This window comes from Bidens hawaiensis, unplaced genomic scaffold, assembly GCF_021521415.1.
Source record: "Bidens hawaiensis isolate Kalapana, Puna unplaced genomic scaffold, B.hawaiensis_p1.1 tig00065718_1, whole genome shotgun sequence".
In the NCBI taxonomy this organism is placed as follows: domain Eukaryota; kingdom Viridiplantae; phylum Streptophyta; class Magnoliopsida; order Asterales; family Asteraceae; genus Bidens; species Bidens hawaiensis.
The window spans coordinates 3392-29458 of NW_027501691.1; the positions used below are offsets into that span (position 1 = coordinate 3392).

The following is a 26067-nucleotide window of genomic DNA, read 5'->3' on the forward strand; positions in this document are numbered from 1 at the left end:
GCCATTGGAGCATCACGGTGGCTCCTTCAAGACCTGTGAACTTCGGAGGGTTACCCGCGTTAAAGGACTTAATGTTATAACTCGAGGTGTTGGTATTGTTTTGGCTCAAAGCTTGGGCTATTGCGGCGGCCATTTCCTGGGAACGTTGCTGTCTACGCATGCGCGAGGCTTCTCTTCTCTGAAATCGGCGAGATAGCGGAGGCATTCTATAAAAATTTTAATTTTAGTTAATATCTTGGTTTTTATCGCAAAGTTTTAATCTTATAAAGCTTGGTTTCACGGAGTTAGATGCTATCAAAAGTTAAAGTAAAATAAATGATCCTAAATGCAGACTTAATAAAGGTAACAAATTTGAATCAGAAATCGACAATTCATGTATCACCATGACTTTCCGAATTCCCAATTTAAAATATACGAGTAAACGAGTATTGGAGATTGACGATTCATGTATCACCATGACTTTTCAATCTAAAATATAAAATATACAAGAAAATGAGTATTGGAGGTTGACAATTCATGTATCACCATGACTTTTCAAGTCACCAACCTCAGAACATAATCGTAAATGGAAATTGAAAATCAACTATTCATGTATCACCATGACTTTTCGGATTTTCAACTCCAACAAACGAATATGTAAGTAAAATCAATAAAAATCGAAATTCAACAAAAATCGAAATATCGCGGAATAAAACATAAAATCATATACTGCGCAAGCGCGAGCATATTCATAAATAACGAGTAATTAACAATAAGCGCGCAAACATGAGATTTCTCTCATGCGCGAGAAGGGACTCTTAGGTATTCTAGGCCGTTACGTCTAACCACCTATCCTAAAGTCAACGAGCTCTGATACCAATCTGTAACACCCCGACCAAAGGCGGATTATACATCGGGGCGCCACATATTGTTTCATTACTCGTGACACTATTGGTGTCAATATTTATTAATACACATTTTATCGCGCACGCGCAGCGGGGAAAATAAAGAACATAAATCAAACATAAATCAATATATTATAAATTATAACATTCAGACATCATTAACTTGTCCTGATACATTTTAATTCTAGGTCCAAAAGTAAAAACGTCCTACGTGTCCACAAGCTCCAAAACAGCTACTGCAAACCTGAACATGTGTTAAAATAAACGTCAAACACTTTCGTGTTGGTGAGAAATCAAGTTTAATACAATACATAGATAACAATAAATCTGCGCGCAACATGTGTATGTCTGGTTTTCAACAAGGGTGTAATCTGATCGGGACCAACTCTAAGAGACAAGACTGCCAGTGCTCACAATTGAGCTCACAAACAAGACTAACTGTGCAAGTGTAACAAAAGAGAAAATCATAAACGATAGTTCTCCCGTGTTCATCTAATGGTACCATGAAAACTGCGGAATAGACCGTCAATACGGTTAATGATCCACACATACAAATAACCAGCCAAGTCTACGTCCTCAACACATGGGATACTGCGCGACTAAAGTTCATAAACAGTTTAAGACTCAAGTTTTGTATGAACACATGAACATCCCAAAGCATTTAAAATAAAAAGGGATTAGATACGAGATAACTCACTTGATAAACGATGCGGTGTAAGATAAAGCAAGAACCAACTTTAAACAAGCACAAGTTAACATATAAATAAGATTATTGTTTTAATGATTTGTTTTAAGTCTTGATTATAAGTTAGCATAATTAATAAGTAACTTAAACATTATTATCATATATATATTACCGGAAAGACAAGGCAGAACGGAGAGGAAGACGGAGGCAGAGAGGAGGCGGCAGAGAGAGCAAGGAGCAAGAGAACAGGAGAGATTAAGTGTTTGTGTGTGATGTGTTAGGAAAATATTATTATTATTTATAGGAAAACCCTAGGAGACATAAATCCAGAAAAGGTTCCAAGACAAACAGAACAAGACAAAACAAAAGATAGCAAAAGATATCAAAAGATATGGCAGCTGCAGGGGGCAAGATAAAGCTGTCAGCGAACAGTAAAAAGGCATGGGCAGGTCAGATAAAGGTACTGGTCAAGCATGGCAAAAGCAGATCTCAAAAGATAATGTCAGTCACTTTATCTACCAACCAATGGGGTTGGTACGCATGCAGCGCCGAAAGTAACTATTCAGACATTAGATAGGTTAGGTCAACAGCACAGAAGACAACACAAAGCATACAGGCTGGAATAAACAGAAGATACAAGGGTTAAGCGCGGGAAGGCTGAGTGCGCGAGCGCGAAGGCTGGCACAACAATCCTTAGCGCACTGCGGGAAGAATCACATCCTTCGCGTGCTGCGTGAAGAACAAGAATTCTAAGCGCATCGCGGGAAGAACATACATTCCTAGCGCGCTGCGAGAAGAGTTCTCTCCACGCATCGCAGGAACAAGATGTCTTCACGCAGGCTTCCATGTAAGGAGTCTGGCGCGTGGAGCTGCAGACATCCTTAGGCGGGAAGAACCAAAGGACAAGCAAAGGGAAACAAGGCGCAAGGGCGGGACGGCGACAAGAGGGAAAAGAAGGCGGAAAGAGAGAAGGAAGAGGGAGGGGACGGCGGAAAGAAAGAGAGAGAAAGAGGCGGGAAGGAAAATTATATATTATTATTAAAAGTAAAATATAAGTATAAATATTAAATAATAAAAGAGATCGGGTCAGAGAAACGGGTACCTGGGTCGGGTCGGATCAGGGCAGATGTCACATTAATGCCCGACAACTTAACATGACTTTCTTTATTAAATACTAAATAATTATTTAATGCCTGACAACTTAACAAAATCTTTATTTAATATTATAATCTAACATTATAATATTTAGGATGTTACATTCTGCAAGGATAAACAAGTCCTAAGGTTATCAAGTGAAGCACAATGATAAATAGCTCCTTTGTAACCTTGGAATTTGATTATGGTAATGCACAAAGGGTTGATTTGCAAAATGTACCCTTGTTGGGAGAAGAGCTAATGAAAAGTTTGATGGACATTCCATTAGAGATGGAAGAGGATGATAGTTTGGGCACTGAGTTTCTCAAGTTTATCAAAGACATAGCCTAAAGAAAACTATCAAAATAAGATAATGGATTAAAATGAATAAATGGTTTTGGCATCATCAGTTCAGGGTGAGATTGTTGAACCTAACAAAGAACTGATGGCCAATAACCAAACAACTTATGGCCAAAAACATCAGTTGTTCTCCATTATTACGTTTTGTTTTCTATTGCTCTACAATACAAACTCCTAACATCAAAAACTGAAGACTCAACAACTGTTTTACAAACTATTGAAGATTCCAACTACTGAAGACAAACAACTAATGACTCAAACATCAGTTGTTAAAACAAATATCGGTAGTTAGCATAGGATTCTCTATAGGCAGTTGTTTGTATTTAGTTCGTCAGTAGTTTGTAACTGGTTTTTGTTAGTTGTCACTATCACCTTTAGCTCATAAGATGTTTTACACATGTATAATGAAGATGAGAGTTCATTAATACTTTTCACATCACAATACTCACCTACATCGTGCACTTTCGTACTAGGAAATTCAGTGTGAATGATGAGCTAAGGTTGAAGGGGGAGCAATAGATTGTAATCATTCGATTATAATTAATGCATAGTTGTGCTTCCATATGAAACCTATTATTTAGATCAAATGAATTTTGTTGATTAACTTGTTAATTTCATAGACTAATTGAAGTTATATTTCAATTAAAGTGATACTAATCCATTCAAAGGATTAAATCAGTTGTTTACCGTTTCATTAATTGTCATCTATGTTCAAGTAGCTTAGATTATTAGAACTACGATCCTACAAAAATATAAAAAAAATTGCATTAAAGTAAACCTGATTTAAATTACATAACTATAAAGTTAAATGGTGCCTTTTAGTATATTTAAAACTGAAAACCACATGGAATTAGAGGTTGGCAAATGAACCGGTTAACCGAATCGACTTGAAAATCGAAGAAAGACCGAATCAGGTTGAAGCCAATTATGTATGAACTGGTTTAAAACCGATTGAAAATGTAGATTTATTTGGAAACGGTTTGTAATTTTCTTTGGCAAACCGGTTAACCAAACTGAACCCAACCAAAACCCGTATCGAACCCGATCATAATCTGGTTAAGAAACTGGTTTCAAACTCAACCAAAACCAATCATAAACCAGTTTTGACTTTTGTTAACCAAACTAAACCTGTTTTGAATTTTAAACCGGCTTTTGCACCGTTACAAGGAATCATATATTTCTTTGAATTATCTTAATCCGTCACATATATATAGCAAATCACTTATTTAAATTAAATTATTGAAAATATTTATTCTCAATGCTCACAAATAAAATAAACGAAGTTCTAACCAGCTTTTGGTAACTGTATTAAAATTAAAATGAATTTAGTGTAAACCATACTTTTTTATTATTTATTTTTTTCAAAATACCCGTGAATGCACTTTTTTATTTGGGGCTCAGTACAAATGAAAATAAGGCCTCAATATCACTATTTTTATTTATATGGTAAATAATTTGATAATTTTACGAATTGAGTTGCATTTTTAAAGTCCAATACAGTCCGAAGAAAAATATAATAATAAACAAATTACTAGAATAACTCATATAAAACACAAAACAATATTTTTTTCTTAATGAAAAAAACCAACTATGAGAATTGAACCATTAACGTCTTGTTCTATACACTAACATCTTTCCATTGTACCAAGGAGGCACTTTGTATGTTTTGTTAGAAACTCCAGGGGTGTTTCTTGTTTAATTCCAAAGTTAAGGGACTAATGTTGTTACTTTGTTTGTTAGTTAGTTAGTTTTCATTTAACAGTCTAGGGTTAGTATAATATCTGTAATTCGTTTTTCTTATTCTGTGTAATATGTTCATAGTTCTAATAACAAACCCTAGTTTTGATTCTTGATCTTTAGTCTTTCTTTCTGTTCATCAAATTCATGGTACCTTGTGCTTCAATTGGTATTAGAGCATAAGGTATCACTCACTCAATTGATTAATCCAACGAACTGGATCATAATAATCAATTACAAAGAAGTATACTAAAAGATCTAAGATGTCACATCCACACCTCAGCCGAGAGATAGCTACACCATGATTCCTCTGCAATGCCCGCTCCTTACACCGACAAATTACTCCATTTGGGCCGTAAAATTGAAGGCAATTTTCAATGTTCAGGGTCGGTCTATGGGAAGTAATAGAACCTACTGTAGGTGCAACGGTGAATCTGAAGAAAGATAGCGAAGCAATTGCTTACCTGTTTCAAGCAATGCTAGAGACACTAGTGATGCAGATGGCGAATCTGACGTTAGCAAGCCAGATTTGGGCATCTATGAAGGCACGATATATTGGGGCTGAAAAAGTCAAGAAAGAGAGACTTGCGACTCTTAAGAATGAGTTTGCTTCATTACAGATGAAACATGGGGAGAGTATAGATGAATTTGCAGGTAAGATTACTGCAATTACATCTAAGGCTAATGAATTGGGCGAACCATTCGAAGAGAAGGAGTTGGTTGCCAAATTATTAAATGTTGTTCCTGAGAGATTCATTTAAATAGTTTTCTTTATTGAAAAATTTCTTGATCTTGAAACTATGCTCTTTCAAGAAGCTATTGGAAGATTAAAATCTTTTGAAGAAAGAACATTGTTAAACATAAATAGTCATCTGCTACAGTGAAAGAAGAAAATATGTTATTGACTTATACAGAGTGGAATGTAAGAAAATAAGAGTCTGATTCTAGAACGAATTGGGGTAAGAATGATAAGAACTCAAAGAATGAATCAAGAAAGAAAAGTGATTCTGATAGACCAAGAAGTCAAAAGGTAGGTGGTCGAAAGAAAGTGGACAAATCTAAGGTCAAGTGCTTCAAATGTGATGAACTCGGGCACTCTACAAGTGATTGTTTTGGGAAGACTAAGAAAGAAGAGGCAAATCTAAGTCAATCCAATGTACAAGATGAAAGCCCTGCCCTATTCATGATTCGGAATGTAAACCAAAAGGAATCAGTGTTCTTGAATGAACAAAAGGTGAACCCTTCAAGTCTTAGTTGTGATGAGCTAGAATGGTACCTAGACAATGAGGCCTTTGGTCACATGACAAGTAACACCTCAGTCTTTTCAAATCTTAACAAGAATGTTAATGGAAGTGTCAAGTTTGGGGATGGGTCATGTGTGAAGATAGAAGGAAGGGGTACTATTGTTATAGAGGGAAAAGAAATGAACAAAGATTGATTACTGACATACCACATCTAAGAAGCAATATTCTTAGTCTTGGGCAGGCAACAGAAAAGGGATGTGAAATCAGAATGAGGGATGAGTTTTTGTAGTTATATGATAGTTGTGGGAAGTTGTTGATGAAGGTTCCTAGATCATTGAATAGGTTATATAAGATCAAACCGAAGATAGGTTCACCAAGATGTTTTCATGCTAAGTTAGATAGTACACCATGGTTGTGGCATGGTAGGCTTGGGCATGTAATTTTGATACTCTAAAGGTGATGACTGCAAAAAGAATGGTGAGAGGTATGCCTCTCATAAGTCATCCATCCCAAGTTTGTGAAGCCTTTTTGGCCAGAAAATAGATTAGGCACTCTTTTCCAGATCAGTCTAAGTATAGAGCTGATGTTCCATTGAAGTTTTTATCTGTTGATTTGTGTGGTCCAATACTGCTAACAAGTCAAGCAGGTAATAGATACTTGATGCTCATTCTAGATGATCACTCAAAATTCATGTGGGTTTATATTCTAAAAAAAACTCAAGCACTTGAAATCTTCAAGTCATTTACTATGAAGGTAGAGAATGAGTAAAGTTTGAGAATAAAAACCCTGAGATCAGATAGAGGAGGGGAGTTTACCTCTACTGAGTTCCAACAGTTTTGTGATAAAATGGGAATCACAAGGCTATTGACTGCACCATATTCTCCGCAGCAAAATAGTGTAGTAGAAAGGAGAAACAGGATTGTCTTAAATATGACCAGATGTTTACTGAAGGCAATGAATCTTCCTGAAGATTTTTGGGCCGAGGGTGTTAGACATTTAGTCTACATCCTTAATAGAGTACAAACTAAGTCTCTAAAGACTTACACTCCTTATGAAGTATTGAAAGGTAAAAAGCCTGACTTGGCACATTTGAAAGTGTTTGGTTGTTTTGGTTATGTGAAAGTGACAAAACCTGGTTTAAGGAAACTAGATGATAGGAGTGCCCCTATGGTTTATTTGGGGGGTAGAGTTTGGGTCTAAGGCTCACAGAATATATGATGTGGTTAATGGGAAGATAGTTGTGAGTAGAGATGTCCACTTTGAAGAAAGTAAACAATGGGGCTGGTCAGACTATTTGGAAAAAGTTAGTGACAGTCATGAAAGTTGGGTTGAATTCCATGTGGAGGATGAGATGTATAGACAACAACAAAGTTATGAACTTGTTGAAAGTTTTCAAGAACCTACTGATGAAGAACCAAGGTCTCAATTTGAACAAGGTCAAAGTTCTGGTCAACATCAAGTTGTTAAAGAGTCAAGTCAACATAATGAGTTGAGGAGACCTAGCAGGGTTTCAATCCTACCTTCTAGACTCAATGAATATGTTTTGGATGAGAATGTAAGGTTTGGTTCTGGAAGGGTGGAAGAAAATAACACTATTGAGTTGCTAATGGTTCAAAAAGGGGAGCCTATATCTTTTGATGAAGCAATAAAAGAAAGGGTCTAGAAGTCTGCAATGGATGAAGAGATAAGTGCCATTGTGAGGAACAAGACTTAGGTTTTGACTAACCCACCACTTAATTGTAACCCAATAGGCCTTAAATGGCTCTATAATTTGAAAAGAGATGCAAAAGGGAAGATAACCAAGCATAAAGCCAGGCTGGTTGCAAAAGGATATGTTCAACAACTTGGAGTTGACTTTGATGAGGCTTTTACACTAGTAGAAAGAATTGAAACAATGAGGTTAATTCTTGCATTGGCTGCTAAGTTGTGTTGGAAGGTATACCACATGGATGTAAAGACTGCCTTTCTACATTGTCACATCCTCAAAATCCACTAACGGAGTTTTACCGTCAGAGGGTGTGAACTTACAGGATCGGAATCACTAGTTATATCAAACACCATATTTAAAGTTTTCAAAAACCACCAAGACAAACAAGTCTTAAGTAAAAGTGCGGAAGCGTAAAACTGTAAAGCAAATAGTTGCCAACATAGGATAACTTAAAACACAGTTATCATGATAAAAGTTAAAAGAATTTTAAAACAATGGTGTTCAGAGAATGCATGTCCTATACCGCTGTAACATCCTAAATTTTAATTATAAATAAAGAAAGTTATGTTTAGTGATTTCACGTTGTTAATTATTTAATGTCGAGTAAGGAGGGAGTTGGGCTTAGATTGCGTAAGATGGGTTAAATGAGAATGGGCCTCGGGTCCGTGGGCTTAGAGGGATATAAATATCCCATCCCAAACCCAATCTTTCATTTCCACCTTTTTTCTTCACACACTCAAAACACACACATACTAACCGATCAAGATTCGAAGCCGAGACCCGAGATTTTGTTGATAGATCTGAGTTGGTAAGGTAAGAACAAATCCACCAAAGCTTATATTACTGAAAATGGTTAGGATTTGATGGGTTAACCGAACCCGAAACCCAAACTGCCCAAATCGGACCCCTAAAACGTCGATTTTAGGCCGATTTGATGGTTGGGATTTGTAGGCGCCGATCATACGATTCCGTGGGTACCAAAATCGAGTTATTTGGCTAAGAAACGAAGGAGTTATGGGCAAACAGATCTGCAGTGCGATAACTTCGCCTGCAAGATTAAGTTCGCCTGATGAACTCCGCCTTCAAGCGTAACTTCGCCTAAGGTATAACTTCGCCTGAAGCCAAGTTCGCCTAAGGTATAACTTCGCCTGAAGCCAAGTTCGCCTAAGGTACAACTTCGCCTGAAGCCAAGTTCGCCTAAGGTACAACTTCGCCTGAAGCCAAGTTCGCCTAAGGTATAACTTCGCCTGAAGCCAAGTTCGCCTAAGGTTTAACTTCGCCTGAAGTGAAGTTCGTTTATAAAATAAATTAAAAACCTAATGGAAAATGTGTTAAGGCAGTTATCGAAAATAAAATTTTTCCAAGCTGACCTGGCAGCTTAACCCCAGCCAGGGGCTCTGCCCCTTGGACCCCGCTAGGGGCTGCCGCCCCTAGAACCCCGCTGCCAGGGGCGCTGCCCCCGGACCCCCGTTCGTTGTGGGTCATATATAGATAGAAATACAAAACGAGTAGTAGTAGTTAATTGATATGTGTAAATATTATACAGTTAGCCGAGCCCAGTTAAAGGAAGGAATTACGATCAACGGCGAGCGTAACAGGATCCAGGTGAGTTTCTAGCCCCATTCCTTGTTATGTTTTCGGGGCTGTGTGCATACTTGATGTGTTGTTAATACATTTATCCTAAGTGATAAGTGTATGCCATATGTGATATATGTGATATGTATGAATGATTGCTTGATGGTTCGTGAACGATCTTCGGATATTGCACGTACTGTCAGGTTGTAACGTTATAAAGCCATATGTGATATATGTGATATGTATGAATGATTGCTTGATGGTTCGTGAACGATCTTCGGATATTGCACGTACTGACAGGTTGTAACGTTATAAATATGGCAAGTATGATATGTATGTTTATGTGTATGAACGTAATAAAGTTAATAAAAGAAGGAAATGACGGTTGTATGGTTGTATGGTTACGAAAAGGGTACCAAGCCCTAATAATACTCGAGGTATGTTGCATGGTTGTATGGTAACGAAGAGGGAACTGAACCCTACTAATATTCGAAAGCAAGGGACCAGACCCTTATAATATCTGTGATGTAAGGGACCAGACCCTTAGAATATCTGTGATGTTAGGGACCAGACCCTTATAATATCTGTGATGTTAGGGACCAGACCCTTACAATATCTGTGAGGATAGGGACCAGACCCTTCATAATATCTGTGATGTTAGGGACCAGACCCTTAGAATATCTGTGATGTTAGGGACCAGACCCTTACAATATCTGTGAGGATAGGGACCAGACCCTTCATAATATCTGTGATGTTAGGGACCAGACCCTTATAATATCTGTGATGTTAGGGACCAGACCCTTATAATATCTGTGAGGTTATAGGGCGAAAGGCTCTTTAAAACGTATGATTATGAATGTAAAGAAAGTATGTAAGTAAGAAAGAAAGTATGTAAGTAAGAATGAAGGTATGAGTACTTATGTGTGTATAAAAGAAAGTGATGAGGTTAAGTACGTATGTATGTAATAAGGTATTGTATGGTATTGTATGATTAACTAGAACTCACTCAGCGTAGCTGACTTTTAGTATGCACGCAGGTGAGTAGGATGAGACAGCTGGCTTGAGTGGAGGACACATGGCAGAAGACTAAAGCCTGGCATCTGAAGATCTGATATGTTTTATAAGTTATGTTTTAATTTTGGAAAGACAAAAGGAATGTTTTACGACATGATTATGAATTGATATGTAATGTTTTATGAAAGTTTTATATTCCGCGTAAAGTTTTAATTAACTCTGATATTTAGAACTGTGTTTATGAGTAAATCCAACATGAAAGTAGGGTTACCGGTGACGGGGCCTTACAACCGCTCGCCCGCCTCGGCTACCTAAGATAAACATACTAAAAGTGTCAACACAGAGTTGGTGAGTTCACAAGTTTACATGAATTAAGCGTTGCGTTTTAGCGTTACCAGATAGTGTTAAGTCAATTATATATCAATTGGTAGCTAACCTATCAATCATTTATTACTAAGCGTTCGGCATTGAAGCTGACTGTTTATACGATTGCCTTGCCACCATGTCAACCACGACCATGGTAATGTGTTAGCCAAAATTATACCCACTCGACCTATAATCGAGTTTAAAGTTGGGTGGGGTTTGTCAAGCCCAGTAGTACTACTCAAAGGTGACTCGCTATTATCCAATATTAACCAGTTCGATGTTCAGAAGGACTTAATTGGTTTGTTGCCACTTATCCTTACAAGTGATATACAATGAGTAACAAAATCTAAATCGTTGAAGTATGTTATCTCCCCCTAATAAAAGCGTTAAAAGAGTAAAAGGGGCCGTGAAACTCACTGTTTGCGAAGTAAACAAAAAGATCCGAGAAAAGCGCGCGTCACAGAGATCCTCACTAGTACTCTAAAAACAAAATGAGATTTCTAAGTATTTGAACTACGAGTGAGTCCCTAGACTAGACACATAAAACTTATGCATGACATGTGTTCGTGTTACTTTGTGAAACAAGTGCGACTCGACAAACACGTTGGTGATTAGTTACTTGTGTGAACAAGTATTAAGTATTACCATTTTACATTATCAGTATATTATCTCCCACAAGGGCCAATAAGTCAAACACATAGCAAACATCGATCACAAATTCACTTTTCATGTTAAATCAAATAATTCAGCAACTAACTTACCGAGATATATTTTAACCTGACAAGATTACTCTATTTCATAAATCATAACATTTAAATAAAATCACCAAATATCATCACAGAAGCACAATTTAGTTAGGTTTCTAAAAATATTTTTATTATATTTTTATCACATACGGTTTTCTCACAATGATCAAAACAACACAGTAAGCACACAGCAGCCATTATCATGCGCAACAGAATGTTATTTGCTATTCCCATTTCATGACTAATCCAATTAATGCAGGACCAATTTGTTTAGATTCTTAACTCAAATTATTAACTTCCAGAAGTGGAATCAACTCAATTGGTCTTCTCGTTTGTGAGATACACTAATCGCAAAACAGCCTACCAGCAGGCTTCCCGAATCAGACTTGCACAACAGATTTGTAAATTAATAAAAACTAACTTCCACACGTCCAAAATTACAAACTCAGACTCTTTTGAAACTAGACTCGACCTAATACATCATAGAATCAATAATCACTACCAAACACATCATTAACATCAATTTACAATCATTTTAACATGCGATTATGAATCTGTCCAGCATGAGTTTTCATAAAAAACTCAACAAACTATTAACCTATGAACTAACAATCATGCATACAACCCTAGCATATCAATAATCAACATGTTTAAAATTAGGGTTTATGATTATCATGTTTAATCATGCAATTAATTGGTAGAATAGATTATATATAGTGTTTAATTTACCTAGTTAGCTTCTTGGATCTTCAAAACAACTTGTAAACACCTTGTATGTATGTGTGTGTGGGTTTGATCGATCAAGAGAGGGGATGGGGGGTGGGGCTGCCGTAGACCAAGAGAGGGAGGGAGGGAAAAGGTTAGGGTTTATTATTTTAAGTTGTTTATATAATGATTAAATAATTACAAGTTACAACTAGCACCCTCAACTTTTATCTTGTGAAATTTTAGTATATCTTGTTTATTTTCTTCATGATATGAGGTTATACATGTAAGCACCAAGTAACACAAAAACGTAACACATAATTATCAAATACTTGTTTATGATATTTATTATTTGTTCACCAACGGTTTGAGTCGACTCGTGTGTGTTTCGGTGAAATTCGGAAATACTACTTGTGTAATGATTGTCATGCTTCATTTCAACCCTAATTAAATGTAATGAGATATGCGTTAACTGGAATGACATAGTTCATGTGATCTTGAGTTTGAATTAACGAAGTTTGGATTAACGGAGTTAACCTGAAATTGACGAGTGTCATATCATTCCCATGCTGAAAGAATTTTCGTCCCGAAAATTTGTATCATTTCACGATGGTTGTCTGAAAAAAGCAAAAATTTTCAGTTTGTCATATCATCCCCTTGCAGAAAGTAATTTCGTCCCGAAATTTAATTCACACTTCTTGTGTTTTCTGACGGTTAGTCGGATTTCGCGGTTTTCGGTGGTTGGTCAACCATTCGAAAAGGTGAGGATACTTTTTCATCATTTGATCCTCGCGTTCCCATGTGAACTCTGGTCCACGTCTCGAGTTCCAATGAACTTTGACGATGGGAATCTTGCTATGTTTGGGTGTTTTGGTTTCCCAATCCAAGACTTCGACTGGTTCTTCGATGAAGCGTAACTGTTCATCAACTTGCAACTCGCCCAAAGGAACTGCTAGTGTTTCGTCGGAAACGCATTTCTTCAAGTTGGATACATGGAAAACGTTATGTACGCCACTGAGTTTCGTTGGTAAATTCAATCGGTACGCTACCGGACCAATACGTTCAGTTATCCGGTATGGGCCAACGTATCGTGGGTTGAGTTTGTTTCGCTTTCCAAAGCGAACTACACCTTTCCAAGTGAAACTTTCAGCAAAACCTTTTCATCCACTTGGAATTCCAGAGGTTTTATGCGCTTGTCGCCGTAACTCTTTTGGCGATCCTATGCTGCTGCCATGCGATTTCGGATTTGGACAATCTTTTCTGAGGTTTCCAGCACTAATTCCGAACCAGTGATTTGGCTGCCACATACTTCTGCCCAGAAAAGAGGGGATCAACACTTTCGTCCGTACAACGCTTCAAACGGCGCTGCTTTAATACTGGCGTGGTAGCTATTATTATACGAAAACTCTACCAAGGGCAAATGGGGTTCCCAACTCTTTCTGAAATTCAATACGCATGCACGCAACATGTCTTCCAAGGTTTGAATGGTGCGATCACTTTGCCTATCCGTTTGAGTATGGTATGACGTGCTCATATCGAGGCAGGTGCCTAGTGCGTTCTGTAGTGACTTCCAAAAGTATGAAGTGAAACGGGAATCTTGATCAGTTATGATTGAGACAGACACTCCATGTCTAGACACTACTTCTTTCATGTAGATGCGAGCCAGTCTTTCCATTTTGTCTGATTCCTTGATCTCTAAGAAATGCGCAGACTTAGTCAAACGGTCAACGATCACCCAAATAGTATCGCATCCCGTCGGTGTTTTGGGTAAGCCTGTGATGTAGTCCATGAAAATGTGTTCCCATTTCCACGTTGGGAGTTCCGGTTGCTGTAACAGACCATATGGTTTTTGATATTCCACGTTGACTCTTGCACAGGTTAAACATTTGCTCACGTAGGTGGCAATGTCAGCTTTCATGTTTGGCCACCAGTAGAGTACCATTAGATCGTGATACATTTTGTCTGAGCCAGGGTGAATGGAATATCGAGACTTGTGTGCCTCGTCCATCACCAGATTTCTCAAGTCTTTGTACCGAGGGACCCAAATCCGTTTTCGAAGTATTGGACCCCGTCTGATTTGGTTTCAAGTTTCTTCTCCATGCCCCGCATGAGTTCTGATGGGAGGTTATCGTCTTTCAAAGCTTCGAGTTGAGCATCACGAATCTGATAAGGTAAGTTGGTATGAATCGTGAGTTATAATGGTCGCACCAGTCTAGGCTTAAGGGTTTCCTTTCTGCTGAGAGCATCGGCCACTACATTGGCCTTGCTAGGGTGGTACTTGATGGCACAGTTGTAATCCTTAAGTAGCTCGACCCAACGACGTTGTTGGATGTTCAACTCCTTTTGATCGTAGATATGTTGGAGACTCTTGTGGTCGGTGTAAATGGTAAACTTGGTTCCGTACAAGTAATATCTCCATATCTTAAGGTCAAACACAGCTCCGATTTCCAAGTCATGGGTCGTATAGTTCTTCTCGTGTATCCGTAGTTGTCGAGAGGCATAGGCTATAACCTTCTCAAGTTGCATTAACACGCAGCCAAGACCTTGTATCGATGCATCACAATGTACTTCAAAATTTCATGTTCCCTCGGGGAGGGCTAGGATAGGCGGGCTACAGAGTTTTGTTTTCAACAGTTGGAAGGCAGACTCCTGCGCGTCACCCCAGTTGTACTTAGTACCCTTGTGTGTCAGTGTGGTGACGGGTTGAGCAATCTTTGAAAATCCCTAGTTTTTGATGGCCTCTACCTTGCCTGGATCGACATGGATACCACTCTCATTGATCACATGTCCTAAGAGGTGAACCTTGCGAAGCCAAAATTCGCATTTTGAAAGCTTAGCGTATAGTTTTTCCTTCTTTAGCAACTCAAGGATTAACCTCAGGTGTTCTTCATGGTCGGTCTTGTTCTTGGAGTAGACGAGGATATCGTCGATAAAGACAATAACAGACTTGTCGAGGTACGCCTTGCATACCCTATTCATGAGGTCCATGAATACGGCTGGTGCATTGGTTAAGTCAAAAGGCATAACTGAAAACTCATATTGACCGTACCGAGTTCTGAATGCCTTCTTTGAAATGTCTTCTTCGCGCACTCTTAATTAATGGTAACCAGATCTCAGATCGATTTTCGAGTAGTAACTCGTTCCTTGAAGCTGGTCAAAAAGATCATCAATTCGGGGTAGGGGATAATGGTTCTTGACCGTCACTTTTTTCAGCTCCCGATAGTTGATGCACATGAGGAAAGTCCCGTCTTTCTTTTGAACAAATAGGACAGGGGCTCCCTATGGTAATGAGCTGGGTCGGATGAAACCTTTATCCAACAAGTCTTGTAATTGAGTGGACAACTCCTCAAGTTCCACCGGTGCGAGCCGATACAGGGCTCGTGCTATGGGTTCAGCACTAATCGCAAATTATTGTGAGATTCCTAACTCAAATTATTAACTTCCAGAAGTGGAATCAACTCAATTGGTCCTATTGTTTGTGAGATACACTAATCGCAAAATAGCCTACCAGCAGGCTTCCCGAATCAGACTTGCACAACAGATTTGTAAATTAATAAAAACTAACTTCCACACGTCCAAAATTACAAACTCAGACTCTTTAGAAACTAGAATCGACCTAATACATCATAGAATCAATAATCACTACCAAACACATCATTAACATCAATTTACAGTCGTTTTAACATGCGATTATGAATCTGTCCAGCATCAGTTTTCATCAAAAACTCAACAAACTATTAACCTATGAACTAACAATCATGCATACAACCCTAGCATATCAATAATCAACATGTTTAAAATTAGGGTTTATGATTATCATGTTTAATCATGCAATTAATTGGTAGAATAGATTAGATATAGTGTTTAATTTACCTAGTTAGCCTCTAGGATCTTCAAAACAACTTGTATGTATGTTTGTGTGGGTTCGATCGATCAAGAGAGGGGATGGGGGGGGGGGGGGCTGCCGTAGACCAAGATAGGGAGGGAGGGGAAATGTTAGGGTTTATTATTTTAAGTTGTTTATATAATGATTAAATAATTACAAGTTACAACTAGAACCGTCAACTTTTATCTTGTGAAATTTTAGCATAACTTGTTTATTTTCTTCATGATATGAGGTTATACATGTAAGCACCAAGTAACACATAAACGTAACACATAATTATCGAATACTTGTTTATGATATTTATTATTTGTTCACCAACGGTTTGAGTCGACTCGTGTGTGTTTCGGTGAAATTCCGAAAGACTACTTGTGTAATGATTGTCATGCATCCTTTGAACCCTAATTAAATGTAATGAGATATGCGTTAACTAGAATGGCATAGTTCGTGTGATCTTGAGTTTGAATTAACGGAGTTCGGATTAACGGAGTTAACCTAAAATTGACGAGTGTCACATACATGGTGAGCGTAAAGAAAATGTATACGTTAAACAGCCAGAAGGTTATCAGAAAAATGGTAAAGAGACCAAGGTGTACAAGCTCTTGAAGGCTCTCTATGGGCTGAGACAAGCTCCTAGAGCATGGAACTTGAGGCTAGATGCAGTTTTAAAATAGTTGAAGTTTAAAAGGTTTCAACATGAGCAAGCTGTATATGTTAAAGCACAAGGCAGCTCATTCTTAATCGTATGTGTTTATGTAGATGATTTTCTGGTGGCAGGTAGTAATGAAAGGGAAGTGGAAGAGATTAAGCTACAGATGAGCACTAAGTTTGAAATGACTAACTTAGGCTTGTTGTGCTACTATTTGGGAATTGAGGTTGCACAGAGTAAAGAAGATATTCTTATTAAGCAATCTGCTTATGCAACAAAAATACTTAAGTTGGCTGGGCTAGAAGACAGTTTGAAACCAAGATACCAATGGAACCAGGGTTAAAATTGTACATGTCTGAAGGAGGAGAATTGGTGAATCCAACTAATTATAGAAAGTTGGTTGGATCTTCGAGATACCTGACTCAAATGAGGCCTGATCTAAGTTATGCAGTTGGCTATGTTAGTAGATTCATGCAAGAGCCAAGATTGGAACACTTGAAAGCTATTAAACACTTGATCAGATATATAAAAGGTACTGTACATTTTAGAATTAAGTATCAAAACCAAGATGGTGGAGATCTGGTTGGATACAGTGATAGTAATCACTTAGTAGATGGGGATGATGGTAAAAGCACATCCGGAAATGTTTTCAATTATAACAACTCTTTAATATCCTGGAATTCCCAAAAACAAAAGACTGTTGCTTTATCATCATGTGAAGCAGTGTTTATGGCAACAGGCGCTTCTGCAACATGTTAAGCATTGTGGTTGCAAGGGCCATTAGGTGAAATAACTGGTAAAGTCAACAGAAAGTAGTTCTATTTGTTGACAACAAATATGCTATTGCCCTGATGAAAAATCCAGTATTTCATGGCATGATCAAACACATCAACATCAGGTATCACTTTATAAGAGAATGTATAGAGAATGGCCAGATACAAGTTAATTTTGTGAGAGGGGATGAACAAAAGGCTGATGTTTTGACAAAACCTCTTCCAAAGTTGAAGTTTGCTGATATGAGAGTTAAATTGGGAGTTGAAGACCTCACAGCGTAGTTTTGGAACTAGAGGGGAGAATGTTAGAAACTCCAGGGGTGTTTCTTGTTTAATTCCAAAGTTAAGGGACTAATGTTATAACTTTGTTTGTTAGTTAGTTTTCGTTTAACAGTCTAGGTTTAGTATAATATCAATAATTCGTTTTCCTTATTCTCTGTAATCTGTTCATAGTTCTAATAACAAACCCTAGTTTTGATACTTGATCTTCATCTTTCTTTCTGTTCATCAAATTTCTGGTACCTTGTGCTTCATGTTTTCTTCTTAAAACAAAGTTATATATACATGTTAATAAAATGGGCTTCTCGGGAGAGTAGGCCTGAGTTGTTCGTCCTCCTCGCCCTCCCTATGGGCCGGCCATGCATACCCAGAATTGGGTGTGTGACCAATGCCACACGTTACCGAAGCCCGAGTTCGCTAACCCGAAATCCGTTTTGACCCGAACTCGTTTTAACCCTAAACCATTCAGACCCGAACCAACCCTTCCCGAACCAAAATAACTCGCGTTTTGAATCAACCCGTGCAATACTGAACACATTTCGACCAGTCATGTATAATTGATATTATGAGATATAGAAAGATAGTTTTGGGATTATGAGAACTAGTTAGCATGGTTTTAGATTATTAACAAAAAGGATAGAGTCATGGTTTAGCCACAAACACATTTAACTGCAAATTAATATCAAGAGGATATAACATCACTGAGAAAAAAAATATAACTGTCTTCAAAGAAAAACCAGTCAAATATCCAAATTCACATTTATAGTTGAAAGTCAAGGCTATTTGTCAAGGTGGAGCAAGATCTTAACGATGTTTTCAACATACTTAAACCCTGAAAAAAAAGTGGTATGAACAAAAATTAACACAGATAAAAAAAAAGCCTAACATGAACTTATGGATATATTTAGTGTGTGATACCTCTTTCAAACCAATGCTAACTTCACATCTCTCTATATCTTCAGGTGAGACTTTCGATATTTTCAGCATATCAAAAGTCGAAAATGAAGATGACCGGTATATAGTTAAGTCATCTGTTACAATAAACAGCCCCGATTGTTTTAGATATCCTTCATCTAACCTTTGATCTGTATGTTGATGTTTATACGGTGTTGGAACAACATTCAAAGGAAACATCTGATGTTTCGAAGAATACTCCTGCCCAAAATGAGGTTTAACCAACATATCTTTGATATCTTGTGACTCTAGATATCTTCCTACGCTCATATTTGAAATGCTTTTGAAAATATTATTCAAACAACTAATAGAAGAAGCTCCATTCATCAGTGTCCCGACTACCGTTCCTAAAGGAATGGATAATATACAAAAAAGAAATTCAACAAAATCTTCTTCGGCTTCTGCAAATAAGAGCTTTCCAGTGGACTTTTGCAAAGATACTTGCAGATGCATCTTTGAAGTTGATGATACCTCTTTTTTCATTAAATTACACGACTGATCAAAAGTATTATCTTGTGCAGAACCAACAAAACTGCATACAGAATTGATCTTTGACAAAACCAAATGCGTGAACGGACAATTAGTTGTAAGGGCCAAGTTTAAAAAAGAAAGCATCTGCACATACGAAGAAACTATAATACTTTTGTAATAGGGATAAAACTGGCATGTAGTATATAATGTAAACACACAAAAAACGCCACCAAATCCATTACACACACACACACACACACACACAATTATAAATGTATAAAAACTAAATAATAAATAGTAAACAAGACAAGCATGAGCCGAGCTTGAGCTGCAAAATAATACTCACAAGCCAAGCTTGAGCTTTAAAAATCAAGATTGAAACAAGCCGCGTGTGTGCTCTGTGTAAGTTAGTCAAGCTTGGGCTCGGCTTATTTGCACCCCTAAATGGAGACAGCTTTTTTATGTTGAGCACACCTTTAAAATAAACTTAAAGATTAAACTTTAGCGATCCAACTTAATGATTTTGACTAGTTAATATAACTGTTTGGTTAATATCCCTTCTACGATACATTTACGTAATCAGAAATAAAAATCCTTGTATGTAAACGCATATGAGTGACCAACTTTTACCTGAGAAGATGACATCTCTAGGCTTCTCTCCTCTAGATGGTTCATGTCAGTGATTCCAAGCTCTGCAAGCAAGCGAATGCTACTTGCCGATGAATAAGGTTCCACACAAAGATCATGGGTGATAATAAAATTTGCAATATCGGAAACAAAAACACCATCACATGAAAATGTGGGAAACCCAAAAAAATATTCATAAGGGTCAGTGGCCAATACGCTATTACGACGCCCGAGCTTACCAGAACTTGAGTCATTGCAGTTACTACATCGACATCCAAAATAAGGCACGGGCTTTGTGTCGTCTATCTTTAGTTTAAGATTTTTGCAGTGATCATATGATAAACTTCTGGGGTTAAGAAGCAAATCTTTGCATTTTTTTTGTGGATAGACAACACTCAGGAAAATCCTCCAGACTTTGGTACACGTTGTTCAAGCTCCCGAGAGCCTCAAACATTTTATCATCATGTTTCCTCAAGAGTCTGACAATTGTTCCCATGGGCAATGTCATGAAGCTGAATAGAATGTCAACAAAAGTGTAATCAGCTTCAGCATACACCACTCTGTTATACACATTGTCTACTATTACTTTTATAGAGATTTTAGCTTCCTTTTCCGTCGTGTCAGCCATAACTCAACAACACTGACCAAAATGATTTGAAAGAACTATATTGTTGTAAAGTATACAATTATATGATGTGTTTAAGATTGCAATATATTTAAGCTGGTTAAGAGGTAGTGAAAAGGCAGGCTTTCATTAAGTGGTATTTTATGGTAATTTAATTTTCTAGTATTTTTGGAAGTTGTATGACACGTTGAAACTTGTAGACTGACTTCTTGGTTTCTGAAATATCTAACAAAGCAAAGGCCAGCAGAACTTTTCATGTGATGACCTCCTTTTTTTTATGATAAGTTCAATGTTTAATTCTACTCTAATTCTACACTTCTTTCCACCGGGCTGTCTAAAGAAAATAAAAAAGCCTTAACATTTTAGTTAGTTTTAGGCCTTCGAGGACGTTGAGCCGGCCCTGGGCGTTGGTTGTTATTATAACTATATGAAACTACATGGGCTAATTAAGGTGGATGAAGTGGAAAAGAAGGGCACACGAGTTAGTGATGAAGCGGGGGAGGTTATTGGAGGAACGACAGTCTGATAGTTGATGGTTAATGTTGTTAGTTATGTTGTATGTGTGTTTAATTTTCGGTTTCATGAGACACCGTTAGATTCTTAGCAGGATCCAATTGCAATACATGATACAACCAATTGATATACGAGACGTAATAGAATGATTCGAGCCGGAAGTTTGTTCTTGTTGATAATAAGCGAATGATTTACAAGTTCATACATACATTCATACACACTTGGTTATGTTCAATCCGCCTGGATGCGCACCTCTAGGCGTCCTATCATTCTAGAGAAATTCCAGCAGCATAACGTTGTTCATTGAAGAAAATACTAGTAATTCTATTGAGCAAATTCGTTGGATAGCATATTTATTGGCATACACACCTATATGCTGACTTCCTAAGGATATGGGGTTATCACAAGCGAATGGCTTAGCCATACGCTATAGTCTAAGTGTATGGCCTCTTATATGCTGACATACCAACTTATGGGGACTAAACTTGGCGAAAGGGCATTCATACACCCACTACAAGGCGTATGGCCTATAGAATTAAGCGAATGGCCAATATACAGGCCATTCCAATTATGTATAAATCCCTAAACTACCCTTATTGCCTATTCGAACAACTACGAACACAATTTACTGCACTAAAATTTTATGTTAATCCTTTGGTAGGTAGTGTTATTCGTCTTTTGAGATTATAAGGGTTTAATGCAGGTGACAGTAGTATAGTTATGTTATTATACATATTTTTTGATTGTTAGGGCTATACCGGCCTGAGTCAGGCTATGGCATGAAGCAATTTTCTACTCCAACGCTTATTAGTGAAACCAAGTCAGACCAACATGTGAGCTACTGGAGATTGACTAAAATTTTTTTAAAGTAAGTTTGTATTATTCAAAATAAAATATAAACACTTGTATATATAATTCATAGAATATTCGAATTTATCGAATTTCAGAAATTCAATTTCGAAATTTCATACAATAATTTTTGAACATAACATGAAAACTGAAACAACATATAAACAAGAAAATACACGGTCAAAGTAATCATGATTAATCAAACAACATCCACCACTTTTGATGTTTTATCATCTTTCTTGTTCCAAGCTGCCACCACAAGATACACCCCAAAATTTATCACACCCAATATCGCCAATAGTCCATAAAAATAGTCCAACCTACCATGATTAATATCATCTATGTGCTACCCTCCTCTACCATGGGTTCCAGTCACCTTCTTCACCATTGACACAAGAAAAGTGATCATGATAACCCCGAGTGCAAGGGTAGTAAAAAAGAGCCCAGAGCTCATCGTCTTCATGCTTTTGGGTGATCTTGTGATGAAGAAATCTGACTGCACAGTGTATATAAATGATTCACCCACGCCTACTAGCAAGAACTAAGGAATGAGCGTGAATACACTTATCGGTCGTTGCTCTCCAGTGGTGGTTTCACCAATAAGTTTGGCCGCAAATAGTCGCTTCATCTCGATTATTGTAGTTGCCGCCATTCCTAGGGTTGAGAGGATTAACCCTAATGCCATTCATTGTAGATCGGTGAAACCTGTAGAAAAACATATAAAAGATTATTCCTTTTGGATTAGTTAGTACATTGATAAGAACCAATCCAAGAGTTAGCAAACTCCTATGAAGAAAACGGGAAATTATTTCTTTGTTAATCTCCATCGATTCTAGGGTTCTCGGTATGAAATGTTCTGTTTTTAAGGTAAGTTGCATTAATACAGCATATGGAAGTTATACCCAAACTTTTAAACGAGTAATCGAAATGGGTGTGCCTTCGTGTTAATTAATATTTGCGATGTGTATTCAAATGTTGAAAAGCAAATTTAAGCTGTGTAAGTGTAATGTGACATATCCAAAATGCTAAAAATGTGAATATGAAATTGTGGGTCAAAGTGATACATGATCAAAAGAAGTTTGTTTATGTGTGATTTAGTTGTCATTAGGCGTTGTATACGCCTATGTCTTAGATGCTATAACATTATGTAAGGTATTATTGATTTCGTGTGCTATCTATACCTTGTCTATTTTAAGCTTATGTGATTAGTGGTGCACTCGTGAACAATGTAAACCTAGTGTGTTACAAGGTGTTGGAGTGGCAATTAAATGAGATTTTTATGCATTTAGTACCAAAGTGTAACATCTCGAAAATTTCAGGCCAATTTTGACAATTAATAAAAACAATGAAGGACCAAAAAGAGAAAATATAATATGGCTATTCATCGAGCTACGCGAAGGGCTAAGAGCAAACCCATCACGATACGAGATGGACCCTCTGATAAATGGGTGGTGTCACGCTACGCAGCGGCCACACCCATTGGGCCAACACGATATGCGATGACCCTATTAAGTAATCAGAGACACGTGTCGAACCATGTGTCAACACATGGCACGATGACATACGCCACGTGTCGCCACGTGGTAGACGCTGAACATTGGGTGGCGCCACGCAAGGTGCGATTGAGATACTCGATAGATCCCAAAATTTACCTATAAAAGGGGCAAGTCATGCTCTGCATTCATAATCCCAAACACACTCTTTACACATACACACATAACCCCGGTGTACGTGCCCCGAGTCTGATCCTCGAAGTTCTGACGATTTAATTCCTATACGCAACGTAGAGTGGAAGTGCTATCCGGTCAACCTTAAGCGTCAAACTCCAGGTACCCGTGTATGGTAGGGGTTTTGCTTTAGTTATGTTATTGTATGGCTTAGACCTTAATCGGAGGTATAACCTAAACCTTGATCAATTTTAATTACACATGGCTTTTCATATATAAAGGTAGAATTACTTTTGATTTCCATAATCAATTACCATTGAAAAATAACCATTACTTAATAATTTGGTTCACTTGTTCATTCCATGGGTAATTATAGAATTTAATAAACTGAGAGAGGATTTCGATTTACTATTTGATTATTTAGTATTTGAGGCGAATTTGGTGTGCGTTTGCGTCGAATCTTGCAGTGTTCTTGCTTGTTGGGAAGGTATCAGCTTTAACTATGAATGTTGTGCGTGTTTTCAAAGAATGCTTGTTGATTCGGTTTTTGTGTTTCGTGATTAAAGATTATGTGACAAATATTAATTTTTGTGGGTATGTAATCGCATTTGTGGGTGTTGGTTATTATAATTATGTGAAACTACGGGCGCTTAAAGTGAACGAAGCGAAATAAAGGGTACGCGGGTTGGTGATTAAGTGGGGAGGTTATTTGAGGAACGAGAGTCGGATAGTGTTAGTATCAAAAGTATAAGTCAAGGGTCATATTGTCATAGTTAGTAAGGCAAACGACTAAAGGTGCAATAGTTGTAATAGTTAGTTGGGAAGTCGGTTAGCAAAGTCTGTTACAGTAGTTGTATAACTAGTGGATTGATGAGTAATGAAAGAATAGCTATTGATTGTGGTATCTTCTTCTCTCTTGATTATTTATCTCAATTTCTAGCTAACAAATTGGTATCAGAGCAATTCTTTCCTCGGAACCCGCTTGATTTCTTCACCCAAATCCAGTTCATCATTCAATCTGTTATTTTCTTTTTTCTCTTCGTTTCAATTCGCTGAAATTGATCATTGCTCGATCAATTTCAATCTCTGTTACATTCAATTTCGTTTCAATTCTTCAAGAATTGATCATCGTTCGATCAATTCATTTTTGCCTCAATTTCAATCAATTTTGCCCTAATTTCAATTTAGTTTTCAAGCAGTAATTACTACTCGTAATATGTCAATGGATCAACGAGTGCAAGAGCACGATGTAGTCTTGAATCGTTTGGAGTCGGCTATCACAAAGAATGCCGAGAACATCGCTTCAATGAAGACACAAATGGAGAATCAAATGAACGAGCTTATCCAGAGTGTTCAGGCGCTGAGCAACAATCAAAACAACAATCATCATCACCATGGCATCGGTGTGAATGGACCGAATGATAATTCGCATCTACATCCTTTCCATAACAGCCACAATCGCTTGACAAAGATAGATTTTCCGAAATTCAATGGTGATAATATAGAGGGTTGGTTATGTAGAGCAGAGCACTTCTTTGATATTGATGTCACTCCTAAAAATCTCAAGGTTCGTTATGTTGTAGTTCATTTAGAGGATATGACTTTATTTTGGCATCAATCATTTGTTAGATCGAGGGGCGGTAACATTGATGGCATGATGTGGTATGAGTATAAAGGATTTATAGTTTCAAGATTTGGTTTAGGCCTTAATCAGTATGCTATGGGTTCTTTAGCAGATTTGAAACAAACTAATCAATCTCTTGATGAATTTTGTAAAGATTTTGATCTAGCATTGACTAGGGTTGACATTTGTGATGAGTATGCTGTGAGCATGTTTCTTAGAGCCATTAAGCCTGAAATTGGAAATCCGGTAAAGCTGATTAGGCCAAGAACTTTACCAGAAGCTTACATGCTGGCTAGAGTTCAAAATGATAATAATATGTCCCTAGTACAACCCATTAGATCCTTTAAACCATCCTATTCTACATCTACTTCAAGAACCACAGATTATAGCACTAGAGGTGGTGGTGTGAACCTGCCCTTGTTACCTACTCCATCTTTGAAATCTAAGTCTCTTAATGCTAGAAGATTAAGTCATAAAGAGATAGAAGAAAAAAGAGCCAAGGGTGAATGTTATGAATGTACTGAAAAGTACACTCCAAAACACATTTGTAAGAACAAACAATTATTCTCTATTGAAATAGTAGAAATAGAGGAAGATTGTAGTGATTCTGTGGAGCTCTTAAGACAAGAGTTACAAGACCCATGTATTTCTTTGAATGCTATAATGGGAGTGAACTCATTTTCTACCATGAGGGTGAAATGATCAATCGGAACTAAACCCCTGCAGATTCTCATTGAATCAGGGTCAACTCATAATTTTCTTAATAAGGATTTGGCTTTGAAGATGAAATGTCCTATTAAACCCATTAGTGAGTTAAGTATTACCATAGCTGATGGTAATAAGTTGGCTTGTACTCACTTATGTGAGCATTTTAAGTGGAGTATGCAAGGTAACTGGTTCACTGCTGATGTAATGCTTATTCCATTAAGTAATTACGACATGGTATTAGGAATGCAATGGTTACAAACTCTCAATGACATTATGTGGAATTTTAA

At 37.4% G+C, this 26067-nt stretch overlaps 2 protein-coding genes and 1 pseudogene across 2 annotated transcripts; 1 reads left to right on the plus strand and 2 right to left on the minus strand.

The window, feature by feature from the left end:
* The first annotated feature begins 5177 nt into the window (after positions 1-5177).
* LOC143604546 (uncharacterized) lies at positions 5178-6238 on the plus strand. Its single transcript, XM_077080987.1, has 2 exons — positions 5178-5454; positions 5736-6238. The coding sequence occupies exons 1-2, from the start codon at positions 5178-5180 to the stop codon at positions 6236-6238; spliced, it is 780 nt and encodes a 259-aa protein (XP_076937102.1).
* Positions 6239-18502: 12264 nt separating this feature from the next.
* Positions 18503-21173, minus strand: LOC143604547 (uncharacterized). The gene is made up of 4 exons (XM_077080988.1): positions 20150-21173; positions 19798-20100; positions 18661-19356; positions 18503-18574 (listed from the first exon to the last, which is right to left on the minus strand). The coding sequence occupies exons 1-4, from the start codon at positions 20420-20422 to the stop codon at positions 18503-18505; spliced, it is 1344 nt and encodes a 447-aa protein (XP_076937103.1). The 5' UTR covers positions 20423-21173.
* An 807-nt stretch (positions 21174-21980) lies between these two features.
* On the minus strand, positions 21981-22466 carry LOC143604548 (protein NRT1/ PTR FAMILY 6.2 pseudogene; annotated as a pseudogene).
* Positions 22467-26067: the final 3601 nt, after the last annotated feature.